Raw genomic sequence first — 22307 nt, 5'->3', positions numbered from 1 at the left:
AAAAATTTGTATCCTTTTATTGCAGAAAGGATAAATATTTTTCTTTCAAGCAAAAAACAATAACGATATAAATAATTAAAAAAAAATTAACAATGCATATAAAAAAACACACACACACAAACAAAATCTTTCATTGAATACATAACTTCCTAAATGAGCAATTGTGATACATTTCACGATTCAACACTGAAGTCATATCATTGTCCATCTTTTGGAAACATGATACCACATAATATGTGCAAACGTATCAGGTGAAATAAATTATGAATAAACATGAATATAGATTGAAAAACTTACAGATGTTTTCGTCAATTAAAAAAAAATATAGCTTCTCTATATTTTCTATTTTTCCTTGTAAAGATTGATCATGTCTTTAAAAATGGTAACAGCCATTTGATTGATGATAATTATGAAGAATTAAACCAAAAAAGCCTGTAAATTCTCATAGTAGCAAATGTTTACAATGGAGGTGGGGATTCAGAATCCAGCCAGTCGTGAAATCATACATCTCTTGCGTATACAGGGTGATTAAAATTTCCATACTCTGAGTAATTTTTTTTCAAAAACTGCTTATCCGAATACAGCAAAAATTTTTAGGATATCTTGATGCCACCATGGGAGAGAGATTTATGAAATAAACAAAAAAATAAGTTCGATTTTCGACTACCAGGAGAAAAAGTGGCACTTTTTAATGAATTTTCCTTTTCCCCACAGACCATAAAGCATATGATGCGTATTAAACCAAGTTTCAATGGAATATGTCCCCCAGAACAGGCCTTAAATAGATCGGAGTAGTGACAGTATACTGGTGCTACATTGGTCTCAGCAGTGTGTCAGTATACTAAAACTACTAAGACCTATGTAGAGCCCATTCTGGCAGACATATGTCATTGAAACTCAGTGCATACACTATATGGACCAGGGGGAAATGTAAAATGCAATAAAAAAAGCATCACTTTATCACCTGGCGGTTGAAAATTGAACTTTTTTTTTCATAACACTCTCTCCCATGGTCTCATTAAGATATCCTAAAAATTTGGCTGTATTCGAATCAATTTTCTGTTTTTGAGAAAAACTAAGTACGGGAACTTTAATTATAATCGCCTTGTACATATTGTAGGGAAATATTGTAAGAACTATGATTTAAAAACTGCTTAGAAACGATCATCTCTAGAGGAAAAAATTGAGACATGGAAAACAATGATCATGGGGGAAAAAAACTCATCTCTCTCGATAGAAGGCAGAGATGAGTTTTTTTTCCTTCCTTAAAAAAATCAACATCTAAAATAATAAATATCTTAACAACATCCAGTTTTCTGTATATTTTGCATATTCCCTTATTGTATGGGTCAGTTTTATTAATCAAATATATAGTTTAACGTGCACCAGAAATGTATATTTAGACATAATGGAAGATGTACATATAAATGATGTACATACGTTTAAATTAGATATTTTGAGGTTGTGGGAAAAGTAAATTAAATTTTTCTCATTTTGTCGAAAAAACCCGGGGTTTTTTAGAACCCTACTTTGAAGTGGCACCCCCCCCCCTCTGCCCGCCCAATCAAAAGACTTACATATTTACAGAATTTATAGAAACGCTGGGGGTGGGGTGGGGGAACCATAATGAAAAAATCTACTCAAGAATTAGTGAAAGAAATTTCGAAATTTCTTTCAGAACTAATGGAAATAATATATAATGAAGAAAATGATTCTAGATTCAATGAAAATTGATCTTTAATGGTTCAATTTTATATTTATTGATAGAAATAATTTTAGAATGAATGAGAGAAGTGATTCAAGAAATTGACAGAAAAAATTATTTTGCAATTCATTAAAATTCATAATTAATGAAAAATATTTCCAAAATTAGAAATTTTTATTTTTTTCAGAATTAACGCGTGAAGAGTGAGTTTTGCTAAAAAAATAATTTCAGAATTATTGTTGATTTAAAAAATGATAATTCATATAAATTTCAATACAAAAATGATCTGAATGCACTCACACAGACAACAAAATGCACGATCAAAAGAAATCATTGTCATTTTAGAAGTATCAATTACTCAACCGATTCTTTCATGGCTAAGTCTCAAGGGTAGGTCTTAATTCAGCGACTATGTATAATCATGTTTGAATTACAAACTCTGAAAAAATAACTTTTTAAAAAAATGTCTGCATTCGGAACTCAAAATACATCTCAGTTTATACTAAATCACTTTCAAGAACTGGGCTCACCATATAATTTCAATCACAGTACATGGCAGTCATATTCAAATAGTGATCTAAAATTATGCAAATTTTGCATTTTCCAAATTAACTTGATAGTGCAGTATTTTTCTTTTCTTTTACTGCAAATTAATAAGAGTTTTCTTTTCATACGATATTATTTTCTAATAACGGCCTCTGTGCAAAAAGTCGGTCAAAGTTGAAGCACCTACAATCAACAGTGTGGAAACAATTGTCTATAAGGTATTCCGATGCTGCTCGACCTATAGCAGGAGCCATCTGGAGGCCATGACCGCTAAAACCGGTGGCAAAGAAAAAGTTCGTGTAGAAAGGATGTTTCCCAAAAAATGGATTTTGGTCTAATGTGTTGTAATCGTAATAACCTGCCCAACCACCACAGACCTGCAGAAAGAAAAGTATTAAGTAAAAAACGGTATTCACTTAATCTAAAAGTGTCATTTATCTAATTTCCAATTCATTCACATAAAAATTGGTTATGATGCTGGGGGTTTAGTTTATTTGTTTACCCCCCCCCCCCATCTCACTCATGTTATATTCAACTCACTTTACATGATTATTTTGCAGAGCTAATTAACTCTTTGCACTTGGGCGAACCAGCAACTCGAGATGATTTTTCATATATTTGGTGAATTTCTTACAGTTAACCTAAAATGATTTCACCCACAATTTAACATTTAAAGCTTTTATATTTAAACATTTTATATATATCTTCATACTTCAAATAAATAAATAAAAAAATAACTTAAAGAAATCTAATGGTGCTTTTATGTATGAAGATATACTTGCTGTCCCATGGCTCTTTTGCCAAATACAAATAGTATTCTTTGCAATATTTCTTCAGATTCTGTGCACATTATCCATTCTAAATTGTTTGTCTCTTCTGCGGAATCACTGTTGCTTTCGCATTTCTTATCTATTACCCTGATTTTTCGCCTTCTTACACCTCTTACTTCATTGCTATCTTCATCACTGCTTTCCTCCTTTCTATCATCAAGTAGTCTATGCATGGATGTAATTTCGCTCTTCATCAACAAAAAAATTGAATTAATCTTCACTGATTCCTTCATCGTATTCCATGCTTATTGAGCTCCGTAACTTTGAAAATATTCCTATTGCCACGACTGTCGAGTTCAAACTAACACGAAGACACATATATAACAACAAATCTAATAAACTTAGATTAAAGATTTATTAAAGATATTTAAGATTGGCAGTTGTTTTATGCGCATGTATTGTTGAATACACTCATGAAGCGATATTGCACAAACCAAACCTAAATAAACATCGTTACTGCTTGAATTATCATGTCAAACCGAGTAGTGATCGAGAGTCACCCCTCGAGTGCATCGGGTTAATCCTGAAAAACAATGGTTTTCAAACTTTCCTCATTCGCGCATCCCTTGCCAACATTCATCCACAGCTCCTCAGAATAGTTTAACAAAAAACCACTTCAAAGCACAGAACAAAGCACACACACCACACCCATGAATATCCCCAACTCACTGCGTTGACAAAATGTCAACACACCCCTAGAAGTTGCGACACACTTTGAGAATCACTGAAATAAAGTGAAAGTCATCTGTATTGTTTTTTTTCTAATACAGTGATATTGGAAATTTTTTTTTATGAATTGAAATACCGTTAAAATTTAAAAAAAAATTCAAAAAGCTTGACCAAACAAAAAAATATAGAAATGCTACCTTTAGAGCTTCAAACGCTGGAATCCTGTTGGCAATAGCTGGCCATACGGAATTGTCGAAGAAACTGTAATCTACATCTAGATTGCTGGTGTCGGGTTCTTCAGACTGAAATTTATTCAATTTTTTTAGTTTTCACAAACTAGTGAGCACACACAGAGTGATCAGTCAAGTTCCTTAGCCGCAAATTCCTGGTGAATGATTTATCCTAGAGGCACTCCTCTAATTAGAAAAAGCATTTATAGCATAAATTTAAGAGATATGTTATTCATATTTCAAGGGTTGTATAGTTTTTAAACAAAAAAAAATTTACTCAAAAACTCAATTAGAAAGTTTTCTCCTTTTCTCCTAAGCCCCCTAAAAATTAATGCTCCTACATGCACTGTTTGCTTAGATATTTAAATTTGAAATCAGAGGAAAGTTGGGAAATGACAGTATAAACTAACGAACAAGCTTGTCATGCTGTTCTTTAGGAACTTTTCTCTTATTTTTGAATTCAAATATCTCAGTGAATATCACACTTAGAAACATGCATTTTTTTGGCCTCTCGAGAGACATGACAACTTTCTTATAAGTTTTTGAGGATAGGGTGTCTGTATAAAAACGTAATTTTTTCATTTTATTAACTGTACAACTACAACAGTTACATATATCTGAGGTCTACACGATTATTTGAATACTTTTCCTAATTGGAATTATGCCTCTAGAATCAATGATTCGCCAGTAATTTGTGGCCAAATGACTTAACTGATCCCCCTGTTTACGGCCACATACATCTGAAGATTTTTGAAATTTTTATAAAGTCATACCGTAGATAACAAACACCTTTTCTTACAAACTTTTCAGCTAATGAAGATTTTTTTAAGGTTTTTCAGTCCCTCTAATGAACGTTTTTGTTGATATCAAAGCACACGCTAACATAATACAACAGTGTTGTGAGTTGAATTATTTTTGCACCAATTTTAATCAAAGTTGCTCTCATTTGAGGCAGAGAGAGAGAGAGAGATTAATTTATTTCTGCCTTGGAATCACTTTCCAGACATATCTCTATTTTTCTTTCAGAAAGATTTTGAGACATTTCATATAAAATGAAAGGTTAAGCTGAGAGAGAAAATACATTTAAGAAGAGTAACACATAATTTTTGTTTTCAATACTTTGTTCTTTTGCTGAAAACTTCTTGGCATCAAACTGAACCATTTGGACAATCTAGGAGTTTAGCTTCTCCCTTTCCATGGTGCAGTAGCCCAGGTCGATAAGATGCTCACTTAAAGCACCAAAGGATGTTTAGAGGTGTCACAAGTTTGATACCTGGTTCGTCCTTGTCAGACACTTTCCTGACACAGGGTACAACAAAAACGGCGACGAGGCCACAGAAAAAAAAAAAAAAAGCTACTGAAGGAAGTCCCACACCGAGAGGTTAGTGCACTAACCTCTTGGTGAAGTGAGTATAAAAAAGGTTGCCATTCAGAATCAGCAATAAATTGTACGTTCCGGTCTAATTAGCCCTCGTGTGCAGAAAATGACAGTGGTGCAACAAAAATGGTGAAATGATCAATGATATTCCCTTCCAAAGGGAATGAGCTATCCACATAATATGGGGGGGGGGGGTCTTTTAATAATACAATAATACATAAAAAAACTGACTGGGTTGTGTACATAGCATAAAATAAAAAGATTTTTCAGTTTCTAATCTCCCTATGAAATCTCCCTCCATCCAATTGTGAAGCTGTTCATTTCAGCCTTTGGTCAGATTTTGTATTTTTTACAGTGTTTTTTAATGCAATATAAAACTTATCTGTTAATTTTGGGTCGGACCTGGAATGAATTAGTTGATCCTGGAAGTTTTAATTCATCTAAATACTTTAGTGCTAAAAAAAGTTAACTGCAAATTTTACTTCGAATGAATTGACCACATATAAGAAACCACTGCCAGGAACATGTCTTTTAAGATATGATGAAACTACAATTTTGTCCATGTGTTAGAAATTTTTTTCTTAATGCCAAAAACAACAAAACTTCAATCCATAAAGTTGAATGCCAATTTTCAAAAAAAGAACTACACATTCTTGGCAGAAGCGTTCACAGGAGGGGGGGGGGGGGGGGGAGCAAGTGATGAAAAAAGTAAAAATAATTTAGTAAAATAATTCAAATACATAAAAAAAACACCTTTATATGCTTATACCTTAATGCAGCGGTTCTCAACCAGCGCTCCATGTGCACTTTCCAGGGGCTCCGCGGCCACTCGAGAATAATAAAATAAATCAATAAACTTGATAAACAAACAAAAAAAAAGAGGTCTAAAGGGTACCACCATATAAATAATATACTAAAAAGGGCTCCTCAAGTTAAATAGGGCTCTGCGAGTCAGAAAAGGTTGAGAACCGCTGCCTTAATGAATTTGCATGAATTTAAAATGTTTTTTAAAAGTTAGTAACTCAAAAATCTCTGGAAGAAATTCCTTGTCCCCCCTCCCCAACACTCAGTGTGCTCTCTCTCCAAAGGTCAATCCTGCATATGCCCCTGCTTCTTGGTTATAAAGATACTACAAGTAACTTACTGGGCTTGGAGAACGTCCACATATATATTTTCCACCAAGACCTTCCCTTCTAATATATGCACCAGTGGGATCGATCACGAGAGGCATGTCAATTCCAGGACCGCTATCACAGCAAAAAGTGTACACATACCTTTTCCTTAAAGCCAGTAAAAACACAATGAAAACACTTATTAAAAAAAAGAAAATCATGAAAAAAAAAAAAATTACACAACCAAAAACACTAATGTATCAAAATTTTAAAACACAAAAAATAGTATAAGACTGAAGAATAATTTATCATTATGAGCATGCTGTCGAAATTTCTTTAAGTCTCATTATGCCTCACATGTCTAAGAGCACTTTATAAACAAGGTACTTAGTTTAAACATGACACATAATTGGCTTGCAGGAAGAAGGAGGATTTTCATACTCTGAAAACAAGAAGGCATGAGGAAACACCACGAAAGTGATGCAAATCAAAAATTCTGCTGCGAACCGCAAAATGTGAGTATGATAGACATACATGGTCTTACATGACAGTAATGGACATCCTTCGTTCTTTCATTAAATAATGGATTATTCAGCTTCCCTGCGAGTTTAGTGCAAACTTATAACCCTGCAACAGGTTTGATATCGTGTTTTTAGGGTTTGACAATGTTTGCGTTACTTTTATGAGATCTTAAGGCAAGGAAGAAAAATCAAATTTAACAGATAGATTTTTTTTTTTACCTGGGTTCAACACACAGTGGATGTCTTAAAAGACCAGGGCCTTTTCCTATTTTCAACATATTAGCGATTTCATGAGAATATGCACCAGTAGCTATAACACAAATTGCAAATTCAACTATATGGACTTCACCACTTTCATCTCTAACCTAAATATTGAAATAAGAATTTAAAAGTAAGATAAACGTTCACAAATTGTTTACACATCTAAAAACAACAACAGATCATTAAAAAATGATACAACACAATTTCCTGCATATAATCCACAGACATAAATTTCTCTACTTTGGGAAATATGCCATAGTATTTTCTGCATGTGAAAATTTTACTCAGCAATAACGGAATCTTAAGGAATAGAAAGGTGTTGTTTGCCAAGTTTTTGTGAAAACAATACTGATTTTCCTACTGACATTTATACACCATTTACAAATCTTCAAAACATTATCTTCTTTTACAGATTAGTTTTCTAAATATTTGTCTGTTCCAACCTCTCAGAAAAAAGTTGAAGATGAGATGCTGCGGCACATATAATCCGAACTAAGAAAAATTCGAATGTTTTTTAAATGTATCATCTGCAGATTACAGTCAGGAAAATAGGGTATATCATCGCAACCCCTTCTGATTCACTGATAACCTGCGTAATACTTATCTTGAAAAGAGGGCATTCATATAATAAAAAAGTGGAAGAGGTGAACTGTAATCATTTACTGAAAAAAGAAGGGTGTTGAAGAAAGTAATAAGGGATAGCAAAAAAGGAAGTTGAATCAAGGGTGGCAGATAACATTGCCCCTGACCCAAAATCATTTTTCAAGTACGTCAATAATGGATGTGAAGGGACCGCTCCCTTTTCCTGGATAGGAGGGTCTTGGGTAGAGATCAATGTAAACATGTGTAATGCTTTCAATGCATTTTTCTTGTCACTCTTTAATAGTGAAGGCAATATTTAAAGTACCAGTGAAACCCAGTCCTCAACAAAATTCACGTAGAAGACCTAATACTTCTAGAAAATGTAGGTGCAAGCAAAAAAAAGCAACAGGACCAGATAATATTTATCCTAGGGTCCTTAGGGAATGTGCTGATGAATTGCTGAAGCCAATTGCACAGATTAACCAGAGCAGTATGCTGAGGGTATTGTCCCAGGGGATTGGAAGTTTGCTAATGGTGTTTCGATATTTAAAAAGGGTGGTAGAGAAACTGTGTCGAATTATCATCCAGTGAGCTTGACAAACCCTCTCTCACCTAAATTTTGGAAATTATCATCAAAGGGGAAGGTGATGTAGATAGACGAAAATAATGTGATGTTGGAAAACCAGCATGGGTTCAGGAAGGAGGAAGACATGTATTATCAACCGCCTTTGTTTCTATGATCACGTGACTAAGGCTTTGAGAAAAGGCATAAACTTTGATGTAGTTCATCTTGATTTCCAGAAGGCATTCGATCAAGCCATGTTGGGCCAAACTCTTGAAGCATTTACATGAGATGGGGAAACTTATTGAATTGGTTAGAATTGTGATTGAGAGATAGGTCATGACGGGTTATGGTGAATGGGGAATTTCCCGATTGGACATGTGTTAAAAGTGGAGTCCTTCAAGGAAGTGTCCTTAGGACCATACTTTCTTCACTTTTTATTGATAAAATATCGAGAAAAAAAAGCATCGATGGGATATGATGAGAAGCTAATGCGAGGTAGTTGGGAATTCAAGTGACATGGAGAGGCTCCAGACGAATATGATTGCAGGATGGGCTAACGATTGGAGCATGACCAAAAAACAACCCACGTTTCACTTATGGATTGAATGGTGATGTCATTTGTGATACAACTAGGATCACCAGTTTGGGAATCCTCAGTGACAAGCAGCTTAGGCATTGTGAGCACTGTGTTCAGCAGTGGTTGAAAAAGCATACAGAATGCTCGGTTCTCTTCTTGAAAAGGTCTCTTCAAGTTCTCCTAAAGTGATCCTTCCACTTTTCCTGAGCTTAGTTGGCCCTGGATTGGAGTATATCGCCAAATTTTTGAGACAATACTTATAGAGGGGCATTAAATTGGTTGAGGGGATGCAGAGAACAGCAACACATGCTCTTGATGGCATACAGGTCTTAAGCAATAAAGAGAGGCTTGATCTTTTGAACATGCTTACATTGGACGAGCGCAGATGTCAGGAAGATATGATTGAAGTATTTAAAATTTTAAATGGGATGAATAAAATGGATCACGAGTTATTAATACACTGTCAATCAACTGCTTTGACAAGGGGACACCACTATGTATTGGTAAGGGACAATTTCAAGTTGTAGTGTCGCAGGGAATTTTTCTCTAATGGAGTTGTTAATGGATGGAATAGCTCACTTTCAGGGGTCATGAATGCTAACACAATTGACACATTTAAAAAGAAATACGATAAACATATTGAGATAAATCGAGAAGCTATCCATACTTAGATGAAAAAAAACATAATTTTTTGCAAGCAGTGTATTTATTTTTATCATAATTATTAGTTTTTATTGGTCTTATTGGTTGCTGTATTTTTGATATAGTTTAGATCAAAGTTTCCCAATTTTTTTTGCCTCACATCGCCCCCCCCCCTCTTCTTCAGAAATTTTTTTCTCATATCACCCCCGAAAGCAATCTAATCCATAGGATCCTATGTTATACCACCCCCTGGAACATTCCATTGCCCCAGAGGAGGAGTTAACGCCCACACTGGGAATCACTGGTTTAGATGTATATTTGACTTCCATATTTGTTATGGGCATCTTTTTTTCAGCCACCTCGTTGGGCATTTTGCTTGTTGCGGCCTTTGTATTTATAGCACTAAAACAAAATCGAAAAAAAAAAAATAGATATTTAATAATAAAATCGTATAAATTCTTCTTTATAAGATAACATGTGAAACAAGCATTGTCATAATGTAATTTCTATGTGTTCAAAAATGTTGCCCAGGACACAATAAATTGAAGCAACTACAGACAGACATGACCACCCAGAGAGACCATCTTAGGATGGTTTGCGCTCTTTCCCAAAGGAATGGACGGTCTCTGAGAGCATGAAGCAACTACAGGATGGCTTGTATAGCATCTACCGATTTGAATTAAAAACCCTGCCTGAATGAAGCTGTACATGCACAGTATATATGCATATTTATTGGCAGTTAGAAGTAAGGCAATATTAGTTTACCATGAATCATTGTCTGGAGCAGATTTTGTGAAAATCCTAGAATAAGCCTGTGCGAATTGACCAGACTTCAGACACTGGTCTGACACACATTTTGCCAGAATAAATCTTTGATTGCATGTTATAGTAAGCATTTGATAAAATACTCACATATGCATAATTAGAAGACAAATGTGGACAATCAGGGTTCTGAATCATCTCCATAGGAACATTTTCCAATTCAAACCCTATAACCTCTCCGTGAACATACTTAGCACCTAAAGAACAAGCTTTTTTCTTGAATGCTGACAACAGAGCCCATGGATCAAACCAACCTTCATTTTCTAAACCTTCAAAGAGAGATTTTTAAGCAGAAAGTTTTACTATACAAAACTACAGTAGTTTCAGTAACACTAAAAACAATTAACATTGAGTGAGAGAATTATAACAGTTTTTTTAAATTGAGTCTGTGACAGACTCAGCTAAATTATTGCCAATAAATGAAAAATTACGATTCATTTTGACGAGGGAAAGCTTAAGGGAATCGCCAATCCCAAAGAATAGCCTAGAACAAATTCACTGATATAGCAAAAAAAAAAAAAATAATAATAAGCCTTCTCGTGTTTGGTTAGCAGTTGAATGTAAGGCAGGGTCATCCCAACAGCATCATAGGTCCCTTGGACAAAGTGATGTGTTTGGAACCTCTTATCTCATCAAAATACCAACCTCACCAATTTATATCTAGGGTGTCTGGACAAAAAAATCCAAAAATAGGAGCTAATGATGAGAGGACCACCCATGATAAGTTTATAAATTCTTGTTGCATTAAAGAGGGCTGCAATTTTTAAAATTTATTTATATATATATATATATATATATATATATATTGTAGTTTAATAAAATTCAATGTGAGCACCAAGTCAGGCATTGCGGCGGCGGGGGGGGGGGGGGGGGGAACAACTATCCGGACAGTAAGCGTTACAGGATAACAAATTTTAGAAGGGTATAAAAAACATGTATAAAACTATTGAATTTTACCGTGGAAGAATCATGTTTATATCCCCTCCCCCAAATTCTAGTAACAGTCTTGGTGAGCACCATTGATGGCTCTGCAGATGTTTAATGTTAGCATAAAGCACTTCGGCCCCTGTGAGAGGGGAGGACCCGGTCATCTCCGGCAAAACCATAATTTATTGATATATCAAAGATTACATATAATGCATCATAATTAAAATTAAGTAAATCGAAGAATGAAATGAACCAAGTGAAAGTCAAAGTGCAATGGGAACCAATATTAAATAATTATAGAAAAAGGTGCAATCAGAAGTTTGATCAATCCAGAATTGTATGACAGAAGGGCGGAGCATTCCACTCCATTCAGACAGTTCAATTCACCCAGTCTAATTCACTTTTGAGCACTGTTGAAGATCTTGAAAGTTTCTTCAGGGCTTCGTTAGATTACAGATTTATCCTGATCTTTGCTTGCAAACAGTGCCACCAGTGCACTCTGTCAGGGTGAAGACACACTGATCTCCTTAATGGGGGCACTGGTACCAGAGTTACAGGAGCTGGAGGGGAGTCGGATCCTTTATCTTCTCTGGATGTTGCTCAGAGAATTTCACCAAGTTTCTTATCTTTTCTTTTGATTCCTCTCAATGTAGTATGCCAAGCATCCATGGTCTGTGAAGATGGGCAGCCGGTGAATGGAAGTGAAAGGACGTCACTTCTAGACAGCATGTGACATAGTGCAGGAGCGTGCCAGGCTCAAAACGAGCATTTATCACAGGCAATAATTTTAAAGCAATGCAAGGTTACCGGGAAAGGCCCATGATAAGTGACAAATAAGATGAGCTCCCGCGACCAACCACTGCTCCTAGTATCTACCTTCTTTATAACTTCACGAGTTGACCTTCCTGATGCCCCTCCGGCTTATCCCAATCTAGTTGCCAATTTCCTATCATGTCCCTCCAGAGGAGTGAATTGGCCTAAGAGGCCAGGTATGAGAGTTTGTTGTAAAAGACTCCAGTATGGGCCGCTTCTTTGGCCACCACATCCACTAGCTCGTTACCCCATTGGCTGTAGTGAGTTTTTACCCAGATGTGTATTGATGGGCGAGAAACAAGTATACTCATGTGCATGAGTACTAAGCCTCAGATGAATTTGCATACCAAATGAAGTAAATTATGTCCAGCTTTTCAGGGACATCAGTGTATTGCTCACAGCTTCCCCTCCCCCAATGATGTTTTTTCTAACCAAGCAAAACTCAGGTCTATCGACATGGGCAATTTACTACCTAGCGAGTTGTGCCAGAAGTGTAAGTGTGTGCGTGTACCTAACAGCCCGGGTGTGTATATCTAGCATTGTTTCTGATTTCTCAGTGCCGCCATCTATATTTTAAAAGTGAAATGAGTGAAATGTAACGACGGCATACTTGTACTGTTTGTAAGCCTGTTGCTCTCGGTGGCGAGACTTTTTAATGGAGAGATCAGCTCACATTTGCACCTTGAAGTTTAGAACCACAGAAAACCAACTTCAGCCAACCACCACTGTGGCAATGGTGGGGCTCGAAAACCAGGTCTCCATGATATGAGTCCGTCAATATGACCACTCGACCACCACAGCGCCCCCCAGATGTTGCAAAGTAGGGTCTGTTTTCATGGGCAGGGTTTGAATTAGTGCACTCTGCCATAGTGAAAAGGGAGAGGGTTATTAGTGAAACTTCGGGGTGAATTTTCCCCCTAGAGAAAACTGACTCATAAATAAGCTGAACTCCTAATGTCGAAACACTTATTTGAACAAAAAACTCAGCTTATACGCACATATACAGTAATAAAAACTGAGCACAAACTTTATTTCAACTGCCTTCTTAAATACAAACTCCAATTCATTTCTTGAAAAAAGAAGAGAAAAACAATGTTTTTTTTGTTTTATTTTTAAACAGTCTAAATCAGACTTCACATAGTTAATTCTCACCATATGATCCCATAGCAATGCCGTCTAAATTGAGCCATGGGAATCTGTAAGAAAGTTCTGTCTTTCGAAGAAGTTCAACTTTGGCACCACAATCTCTGAAATTATCATGATACAAAATTATTTATCTGCCAACAGATACATGAAATGTATGGTCTACTCATTTTTACTTGGGGAAAATCATATAAGTATCTGACACAATTAGGATGAGCCAGCATCGGAAAATCTAAATCACTAAATAATCAAATGCACAATGTAATGCCCCCCTCCTCATTCAGTAAAAAAATTAAATTATTGACCATTTATGTTATCAAAAATTTGATTCAATGTGATATCAGTTGTTTATGTCAAAACTAAGAAAAAAAAAAAGCAATTTGAAACAAAATAATCAAAAAAAAAAAGATCAACCCATTATCAGAAGAATTTAATGTCAGATTATTAAACTCGAGATAAACCGTCTGCTAATCTTTTTCCTTACGAAACAATTCTTTATTAAAGCTTTATCTTATCCCGAAACCATCAAGCAAAAATAGAAAGATATGCTCTTTATTATATGTATCTGCCCCTTTATCTCATTGTTGATAACAAGGTATGATAAGAGGGATAAAACTTTAAAAACATATTTTTACATTATAAATGTTTTTGACATTTATAACAAAAAAATGTGAAATGAATTTTTCCTCTATTTATCTCTTATTAGGTTATTAACAACAGTGATTTTTTCATTCAATGATTTTCTCTTTGCTGATAAAGATGTTATCAGCTACTAGTAGGGTTTGCCAATGGTATATATGTTACTGCCAAAGCCTGAAGTTGGCCAGGGTTCGACTCCCGGTAGAGGCACAGATGAGTTTTTTCCTTCCTTAAAAAAAATCAACATCTCAAATAATAAATACCTTCACAACATCCAGTTTTCTGTATATATTGCATTAACAAGTGGGGAGCGACATCATGCCATATGCTTAGAGAATCATCCCCCCACCCCAACTACTTGTTACAATGTTACATCTAATAATTTAAGAAAAATGACAACCATCATTTATTCTCAACTTGTAATGAATCATAAAATTTACGACTCATTTTCTTATTTTTCCTCTTTAGATGTTCTCTTTCAGTAGCTCAATATGTATCTTGTCTATGTATATCCTTCAGTTCGCAAACTTGTGTAATTCTCGAATACTTTCACCTTATATATTGCAATAGGATTCTATTTTCAGTTTCATGTTCTTCTTACCCTAGAAATTTACCCTGACATAATCTCTTTCACAGAAAGGGATAGGTATGCACCACACAATAAAATATAATCAGTAAATTGTTAATTTGTGGGAAAAATTCATTAAATTAATTCATTTTAATTATGGGAGAAAAATTAATCTAATTTTTTAATTAGTTTGTGTGCTTAGATATTCGGTACAAAGATACATTCGGCCAAACCAAACATTTAACAAAAGGGCTGAATACTGAATATCAGTCAAATATTTGTCCCATTTCTATGTATTAGAAAAGCTCCACAAACTCCTAATGCATTAAATCTATTGAAAAAGTGGTTGTTAAATAACTATATAATATTACTGAAACAACAATTCTATTTGGTTATTTAACATTCACTTTCAATAGATTTAACATATCCGTGCCATTAAAGCCGCACAATTTCTTCATCAGTAAATTTGAAAGTAAATATTTCAATAGATTGTGGTGATAATTTTTCAAATGCAGCACTGGAACTTACTTTTGCACACGATAGTTTTCTATCATTTGATCAACACCCTCCTCTGTGGCCAAAAAGAGATATCCGTGAGGCTGGAATTGAACATCAGGAGGATCATCATCTAAATCGAATAAGATTTAATAGCAAATATTTCCTCCACACGAAAAATATAGAATACAGAAAACTAGTTTGACCCGTTTCAGCTGTCCCAATGAATCGAATGTTCCACTACATTTGGCCACTCCAAATATGGACAATTTGCTATTGTATCTATACCAGGGCTTGACAAATCTTTAAAAAAAATGTAGGTGCCTGCCAAATTTTTTTAAAAGACAAACATGCTTTTTTTTACAAAAAAAAAACCGTAATGAATAATGTGTTTTAGACTTTCTAGGGACTTGATGTATGACACTGATATGAAATCATAAAATTTTCAGCCATTCTTTGACTGCAATTTAGCAATCACACATAGAAAATTTCAGGCACCAATGCCAATTTTCTGGTTGCCATGGCAACCTGGGATTGGACCAGAGGCATATTTACAGGGAGGCAAGTTTTGGAGGGGTGGCAAATTTAAGGAATAAGTGGTTATGAAAGAGTAGAATGGGAGAAAGGTGGCAAAATTTGTATATCCCACAGGTGACAAAACTATAAATCTGCTTATGCCTAGAGAGCAAGGAAGTGGGCCAGTGAGTGACCAAACGAGTGAGCAAGAGAGTTTGCCAGCATGTGCGAGTGAACAAAAGAATGATCTGAAGGATTTGCAAGCATGTGAGTGACTGAAATGGACCATGTCAGTGAGTGACCTAGAGTGTTTGCAAGCATGTGAGTGAACAAATGAATGACCTAAAAGATTTGCAAGCATGCTAACTAAAACAATGTGCAAGCATGTCAATGGCTAAAAGAGTGACTAGGTCAGTGAGAGATCAAAAGACAGACATAGGGCATATACAAGCATATCATTGGAAAAATCGCTGTTCAGGCATGTGAATGACAGAATGCAAGGGAACAAGTCTCTCTCTCTCAGTGAGTGATTAAAATAGTGACCACACAGGACAAAATAGTGACAGAAAGAGTGACTTAGGAAGTGAGTGATCAGGTCAGCAAATGAGCAAAAGAGTTACCTAGAGAGCAAGGGATCAGGTGAGTGAATCATTAAAAGTGAGGCAGAGCATGCCCAAAGGACCACGTCAGCGAACGACCAAAAGAGTGATCAAGAAAGTGTGCAAGCATTTTAATAACGAATAGAGTGACTGACTTAAAAACAAAAACATATTCACGGTAGGGGAATGGGGGTGCAATAGAACTGTGCGGCAAATTCTAGTAATGAGCGGTGAAGAAAATTAGACGAGAATGGGAGAAGTGGTGCGGCAAAATTTGTATAGCCCACAGGCGGCCTACCTCTGGATTTGTCAAGCCCTGATCTATACAGATTTGAATAATCACCTGACTGTGTTGACGGAACAAAATATACAAGTAGTCTCTTAGATTAGTCTCCATCTAGGAGGTCTTCTGTATACTTACTAACTTATTCATGTTGTGAGATAGTGTTCCTTTATCAAGTCAAAAATTGCTAAAAACATCTGCGTTGGAAAAATTCCTCAACAATTCATTGAAAGTAAAATTCATTGCCATGCAATTCATCAACATTGCTGGAAAAATTCACTGCCATGCAATTCATCAACATTGCTGGGAAAATTCACTAACAAGCAATTCATAGACAAAGTGACATAGTGAGTGAGTGAGTAGGCATGTGAGTGATTGATCAAGTGACTCAGGGAGCTGGTGAGCAAATGAGGAAGTAAGGGACAGTGGCGTCTGAGTCGGGGGTTGCTGTGGGTGTTTGAGCACCCATAGAATTTGATGACTAATTTGAATGATTGCATGGGTCTGAACACCCCTGAATTGATTCAGAAATCAAAATTTCCTAAAGATGAAGATGAGCACTCACAAGTTTGAAACACTTCCAATCACCCTACTGACAGAATTAGTATGTATTAGACTGAGCAAGTGAGTGGATGAATAAGGAAGTGAGTGAGAAGGCGAGTGAGTCACTCATGTGGTCACTCACTCATTTATATGGTAACGCACTTGGTCACTCACTCATTTGTATGGTAACTCACTTGGTCACTCACTAATTTATATGGTAACTCACTTGGTCACTCACTAATTTATATGGTAACTCACTTGGTCACTCACTAATTTATATGGTAACTCACTTGGTCACTCATGTGGTCATTCACTTACTAGCTCATTCAGCCAACCACTTGCTTGCTCACTCACTCACTCATTCAATCACCCTGTAACTCACCACTGGTGGCGAACTGTTATTGGTAAATTTTCCCAATGATGATTTTTCTGATATGTTTGTGTGGCATGAATTGGCATGACATGGCATGAATTTTCTGTAAACCAAAAACATCTGCTTCTCCAGCAACACACTAATAAGCTAAGTTACCAAACCCGAGGTACAATTATAATTAAAGAATTATTAATGATACATCAAATGACTAGAAAGAAAACCACCATGTACAAACCTAATACGCTAAGATGCTCTTTTATATTCCTGAGGAATTCTGCGCTGTACATCGAGAGCCTCACATTTTCAGGAATGGAAAATTGCTGCCTGATACCACCAACGGAAAGAGTTGTCGATGATCTGGTATACTGCAATAATAAGCACACATATTCTTTTTTTTAAATAGGGACTTATCATCTGATACAAGTCAAATTCAAATTTGAGAAAAAAATGAATAAAAACTGTTTTCCTGGGCTGAGGAGCCATCATGAGTATCAACTTGAAATTTCTGAAACAATAGGAGTGGGGGGGGGGGGTTGGAATCGGCACCAGAAATTTGATGAAACTGACTGTGACGAACACAGGTATGGATCCAGAGGACGGGAGTGTGATTGTTCAACTGAACAGCCAGATAATACGGGAAAAATTGGTCTCTCCCATAAAATACTGGATGCTCGTATGAACTTGCATGATAAATCATCCCCTCCCAACACATCAACCTAGATTTCATGCCTTCACAAATAGAACCAATACTATATGATCACTGGCCTTGACTGACTGAATCATGGAAAAATGTTGTCATTTTAGATAACTCGGATTGCATCTTGCTGGGATTTGTCATTTATAGGCCTTCAACCAACTTGGCAAGGGCACATCACACCACGTCAGATAATTCCATTCTTTTCTAGAAGGACAAACTAAACATAGAAGATGACAAGCTTTTCATTGATATGTAATTGTTTTACCTAAAAAAATTTAATAAAATCACGTGACATAGGAGGTAGCTAAGTATCATTTCCTGGTTGGAAGCTTATATGATGCATCCTTTTACTGATTGGAAATAACAGAGGAATGTAACTGGCTCTTTTGTTTATTCTATCAACCACAGAACAGAGGGTCGTCTCAAGATAAGCTATTTGTGCCGAGATAGGCTGCTGCTTAAAGTAAAAATAAGCCTAGAGAGCTAGGGATTAGGTCAGTGACCTAGAGAGTTTGTAAGCATGTGAGTAACCACAAAAAAAGGGGACCAGTTTCAGTGAATGATCAAAAGAATGATCTAAAGAGTTCACAAGCATATAAGTGACCAAAAGAGTCACCTTAGGAGCAAGGGACTAAGTCAATGAGTGACAAAACGAGTGATCTAGAATGCAAGAGACCTTGTGAATGAGTAATCAAAAGAGTGACCTACAGAGTTTGCAAGCATGTGAATGACAGAAAGAGTAACACAGAGAGAAAAGGACCAAGTCAGTGTTCGCTGGAGAGTGACCTACAGAGTTTGCAAGTGACTGAAACTGTGTGGAAGCATGTGAGTGACCAAAAGATTGAAGCATTGGAATCTTTGCTGTCATCTATGAAATATAAAAATACTGAACATTAGGCTGCTAAAGCGGACACAACCTGTTGAGCTGAATAAAAACTTTTATTTCAGTGGTGCCAAGGGTCCCTTTTTTTCCAGATTGGGAGCCTTATTATACGCACATTGTCTTTTATTTCAAGTGAATAGACCTGTTTCTCTGTGCACAAAATATTGATATCTGTGTGCAATGACGAAATAACACGTTACCTTATCCAAGATAGGGAATGGTTTTCTGCATAGCAAAAAAACTCTGGATACGCGAAAACACATTCACAGATTCTAAATGTCCATATTTTGTAAACTTATTAAACATGAAGAAATGATGTCTTTCTTGGTTACTTTTGTCTATAACCAATAAACATGGAAAAACAAAATTTTATCAGCAAAAATATGCCTGCTAGAAAATATTGAAAAATAAGTATACAGTACAGTATTATATTAAATGTAAGAAACATCATTGAACTGGAATCTCTGCTGCCACCTATCAAATAAAACTGTTATAATTCACTGATTGAAACTAGTGACTAGTTTTTGATTAATGTGTTGCATGAAAAATGAATATAATAGGATGTTACGTTAGTGTTTTATAAACAATAATATTTATTAAATTATTGCATTTGCTTCAAAATTTTAACAATTGCTGTTTGGGTGTTGTAAAGTAACATAAGTACAAATTTGCAAAGTCTTAATTTTCCTTAGCATTTAGTAACTGTAGTCAATTTTTCCTCTGAATCATTAGACTTTGCAAATTTTTACTTATGCTGTTTTACAATACCCAAACAGTAACTGTTAATATTTCGAAGCAAACACAATAATTTAATAAATATTATTGCTTATAAAACATTAATGTAACATCCTATCATATGCATTTTTCATGCCACACATTAATCAAAAACTAGTTACTAGTTTCAATCAGTGAATTATAACATTTTTATTTGACAGGTGGCAGCAGAGATTACAGTCAATGATGTTTCTTACATTTAATTGTATACTTATTTCTCAATATTTTCTAGCAGGCATATTTTATTTTGAAACATTTATTGGTTACAGACAAAAGTAACTTAAGAAAGGCACAATTTCTTCATGTTTAATAAGTTTAAAAAATATGAACATTTAGAGTCTAGGTCCCGGAAACACATTCTCAGTTTTTTTTGCAGTGCAGAAAAGAATTCCCCCATATTGGATAAATATGCTATTTTATCATTCCATACAGATAGCAAAATTTTGCACACTGAGAAACAGGTCTGTGCAGGTGAAATGAAAGGCAGTGTGTCTCCATCTGGGGGAAAAAGTTAGAGGATACAGTTCATGTAGGAAGACATTTTTTCCCTTTTTCCAGAGTGCTCATCATGCCCCTTCCCCCATGAATGAAATCTTTGGTGGGAGTCTCCTCTATATTGAATTGACAATGCAAAAAAAAAAAACCAACAGCGAGATTTGTCCCAAGCTCTCATGCTAGAGCCCTACAATTTTTTTGGGGGGAGGGGGGGGGGGTCATGGTAGTAAGTTTCAATTTTTCAGTTTTACTGTCTCATTATTGTTACAAAACATAAATCGAACATAGAAAAATCCATCAAGGGATCCTACTGGTGGACACACCAATTTCATAAAGGCACAGTCATTTTCAATAGTGGAATCAAATATATAATTCAAGTGCATAATATATATATACATTGAAATGTAAAACTAACTAGAAGAAAAAAAAATTGATTGGTTTGAACCATTGAGCCTAGATTTCATGGATGTCGGAGATATTAACCGACAACACACTATGATTCAATGGCCCATATAGCTCCCACGCCCTGCAGTAAGCTGAGCTTGTTAGTGTGGACCCCACGTCAGCCTCTTTATTATGAATTTATAGCGTGAAAAACAAAAATGACAAGAATCATCGTGGGGGTCCTGCCAGCCCCACCCCCCTTGTGGGGACCTCAGTTGCATAGGGGCTTCCAAGATAAGATCTTGCACAATGATTTATGACAATAGGGTTTGATGATGATATATTGTTCAACTGATGTCAGGACCCTGCGGTTGAGAACTACCGACCTAGAGAGCAAGAGACCAGGCCAGCAATCGAGCAAAAGAGTAATTTAGAGCAGGGTAGCAGTTAGTAGAGGGCAGGGGATCTGGTGTCCCAAGCACTGGACCAGCAAGGGCGATAAGTTTACTCTTTGTTCAACCAAAACTACGAAAGGGGAAGCTGAAATATACACTTTTCCAGAGTGACAGGGGGCTAAGCAAGCTATAGCCTATGGCGGCAAATTTCAATAATGAGTAGTCACTTATACACGAATATATAGGGTATAAAAACAAAAATTGGTTGGTTCTATTATTGACACTGGGGAAGGGAGCATTGCTCCCTACATCGGCATATGGCCGGAAAAGGAGTGGTGAATTTTAGAAGAAACGGAAAATATTGTAATAAAATAATAAAATCATTGACTTATACAGTATGGGGGAGGGGCCAGCAAAATTACGTTACACCCCCCCCCCCCCCCCCCACGAAATCATTATGAGATACAGTATTAACATATACAAATACAATGCCAGAACAGGCAAAATGCCCAACAAGGTGGTTGAGAAAAAGATGCCCATAACAAAAATGGATGTCATATATTTCAAAAATACAATCACAAAAATTATAAGCAATATATATATACACATGATAAAATATTATACAATGCCCATAAAGATGTAAGACCTTGGGATCTCTTTCAGCGACCATGACGTCAAATGTCTCCGGAGCGCGTTGTTTCATCCAATAGGCGATGGACGATCCGATGATGCCGCCACCAACGATCAAGAAATCGACTTGCTTCGGGACTTTGGGTTCGCGGGGAGCCACGCGTCCGACCATGAGGTCGCCGATATCGTTCTTGGCGATCCGCAAAGTCTTTTGCAGGACGGGCTCGTTCTTCAGCTCCAGGCTGCGCTGTTTCGCCGCCTCGATCGCTCTCGCATTCTGATCATCGCCACTCGATCCGCTGCACAATGTCCTTGTACAAGTCCGCACGAAAGTCCTACCTCCGCGCGAAACACTCAGCAGCGACCTGACTTGTAACGCCATGCAACAAGTCCTACAGATACCGATTTAACGTCCTCTATGTCTGCCGAGGACTCTAGGACTGGATCCGAGTCGAGATCAAAATTGATAAACAAAGAGAAAGAGATCAGGACGGTTGTGACCTGTGATTTTTGAACTTTCCAGAAAATATGAACGGCTTGTGCCGAAAAATTAAAGTCACGACTTCAACAATACTCAAGATAATCGTGACCAGATCATGCTACTAAGAAATCGGGACAAAATCTATTAAAAACCGGGATATCAAAAATAATTTTCCTGAGGGCCTCATAATTAAGCTGACCATATTTCCTCGAGAGAAATACGGGACGTT

The 22307-nt window shown here is 36.2% G+C and overlaps 1 protein-coding gene across 1 annotated transcript; it reads right to left on the bottom strand.

The window, feature by feature from the left end:
- Nucleotides 1-22089, bottom strand: LOC149069006 (FAD-dependent oxidoreductase domain-containing protein 1). The gene is made up of 9 exons (XM_089250692.1): nucleotides 21614-22089; nucleotides 17575-17704; nucleotides 15059-15158; nucleotides 13333-13427; nucleotides 10531-10709; nucleotides 7211-7356; nucleotides 6503-6638; nucleotides 3948-4052; nucleotides 1-2628 (listed from the first exon to the last, which is right to left on the bottom strand). The coding sequence occupies exons 1-9, from the start codon at nucleotides 21977-21979 to the stop codon at nucleotides 2374-2376; spliced, it is 1512 nt and encodes a 503-aa protein (XP_089106818.1). The 5' UTR covers nucleotides 21980-22089; the 3' UTR covers nucleotides 1-2373.
- Nucleotides 22090-22307: the final 218 nt, after the last annotated feature.

Source organism: Pholcus phalangioides, unplaced genomic scaffold (genome assembly GCF_987345545.1).
Source record: "Pholcus phalangioides strain wild (caught in Gottingen) unplaced genomic scaffold, Ppha-v1.0 ptg000024l_1, whole genome shotgun sequence".
Classification (NCBI taxonomy): Eukaryota; Metazoa; Arthropoda; class Arachnida; order Araneae; family Pholcidae; genus Pholcus; species Pholcus phalangioides.
This window is presented reverse-complemented; position numbering and strand designations above follow the sequence as displayed.

Bases quoted from the DNA above. Each gene is read 5' to 3' on its own strand.
- LOC149069006 (XM_089250692.1), bottom strand. From the start codon at position 21,979: ATGGCGTTACAAGTCAGGTCGCTGCTGAGTGTTTCGCGCGGAGGTAGG. The intron at 17,705-21,613 runs GTCTTACATCTT...TTATTATTGCAG, and splicing joins TCGCTGAAAGAGATCCCAAG to TATACCAGATCATCGACAAC. The intron at 10,710-13,332 runs GTGAGAATTAAC...CTCTCTTTGAAG, and splicing joins CATTGCTATGGGATCATATG to GTTTAGAAAATGAAGGTTGG.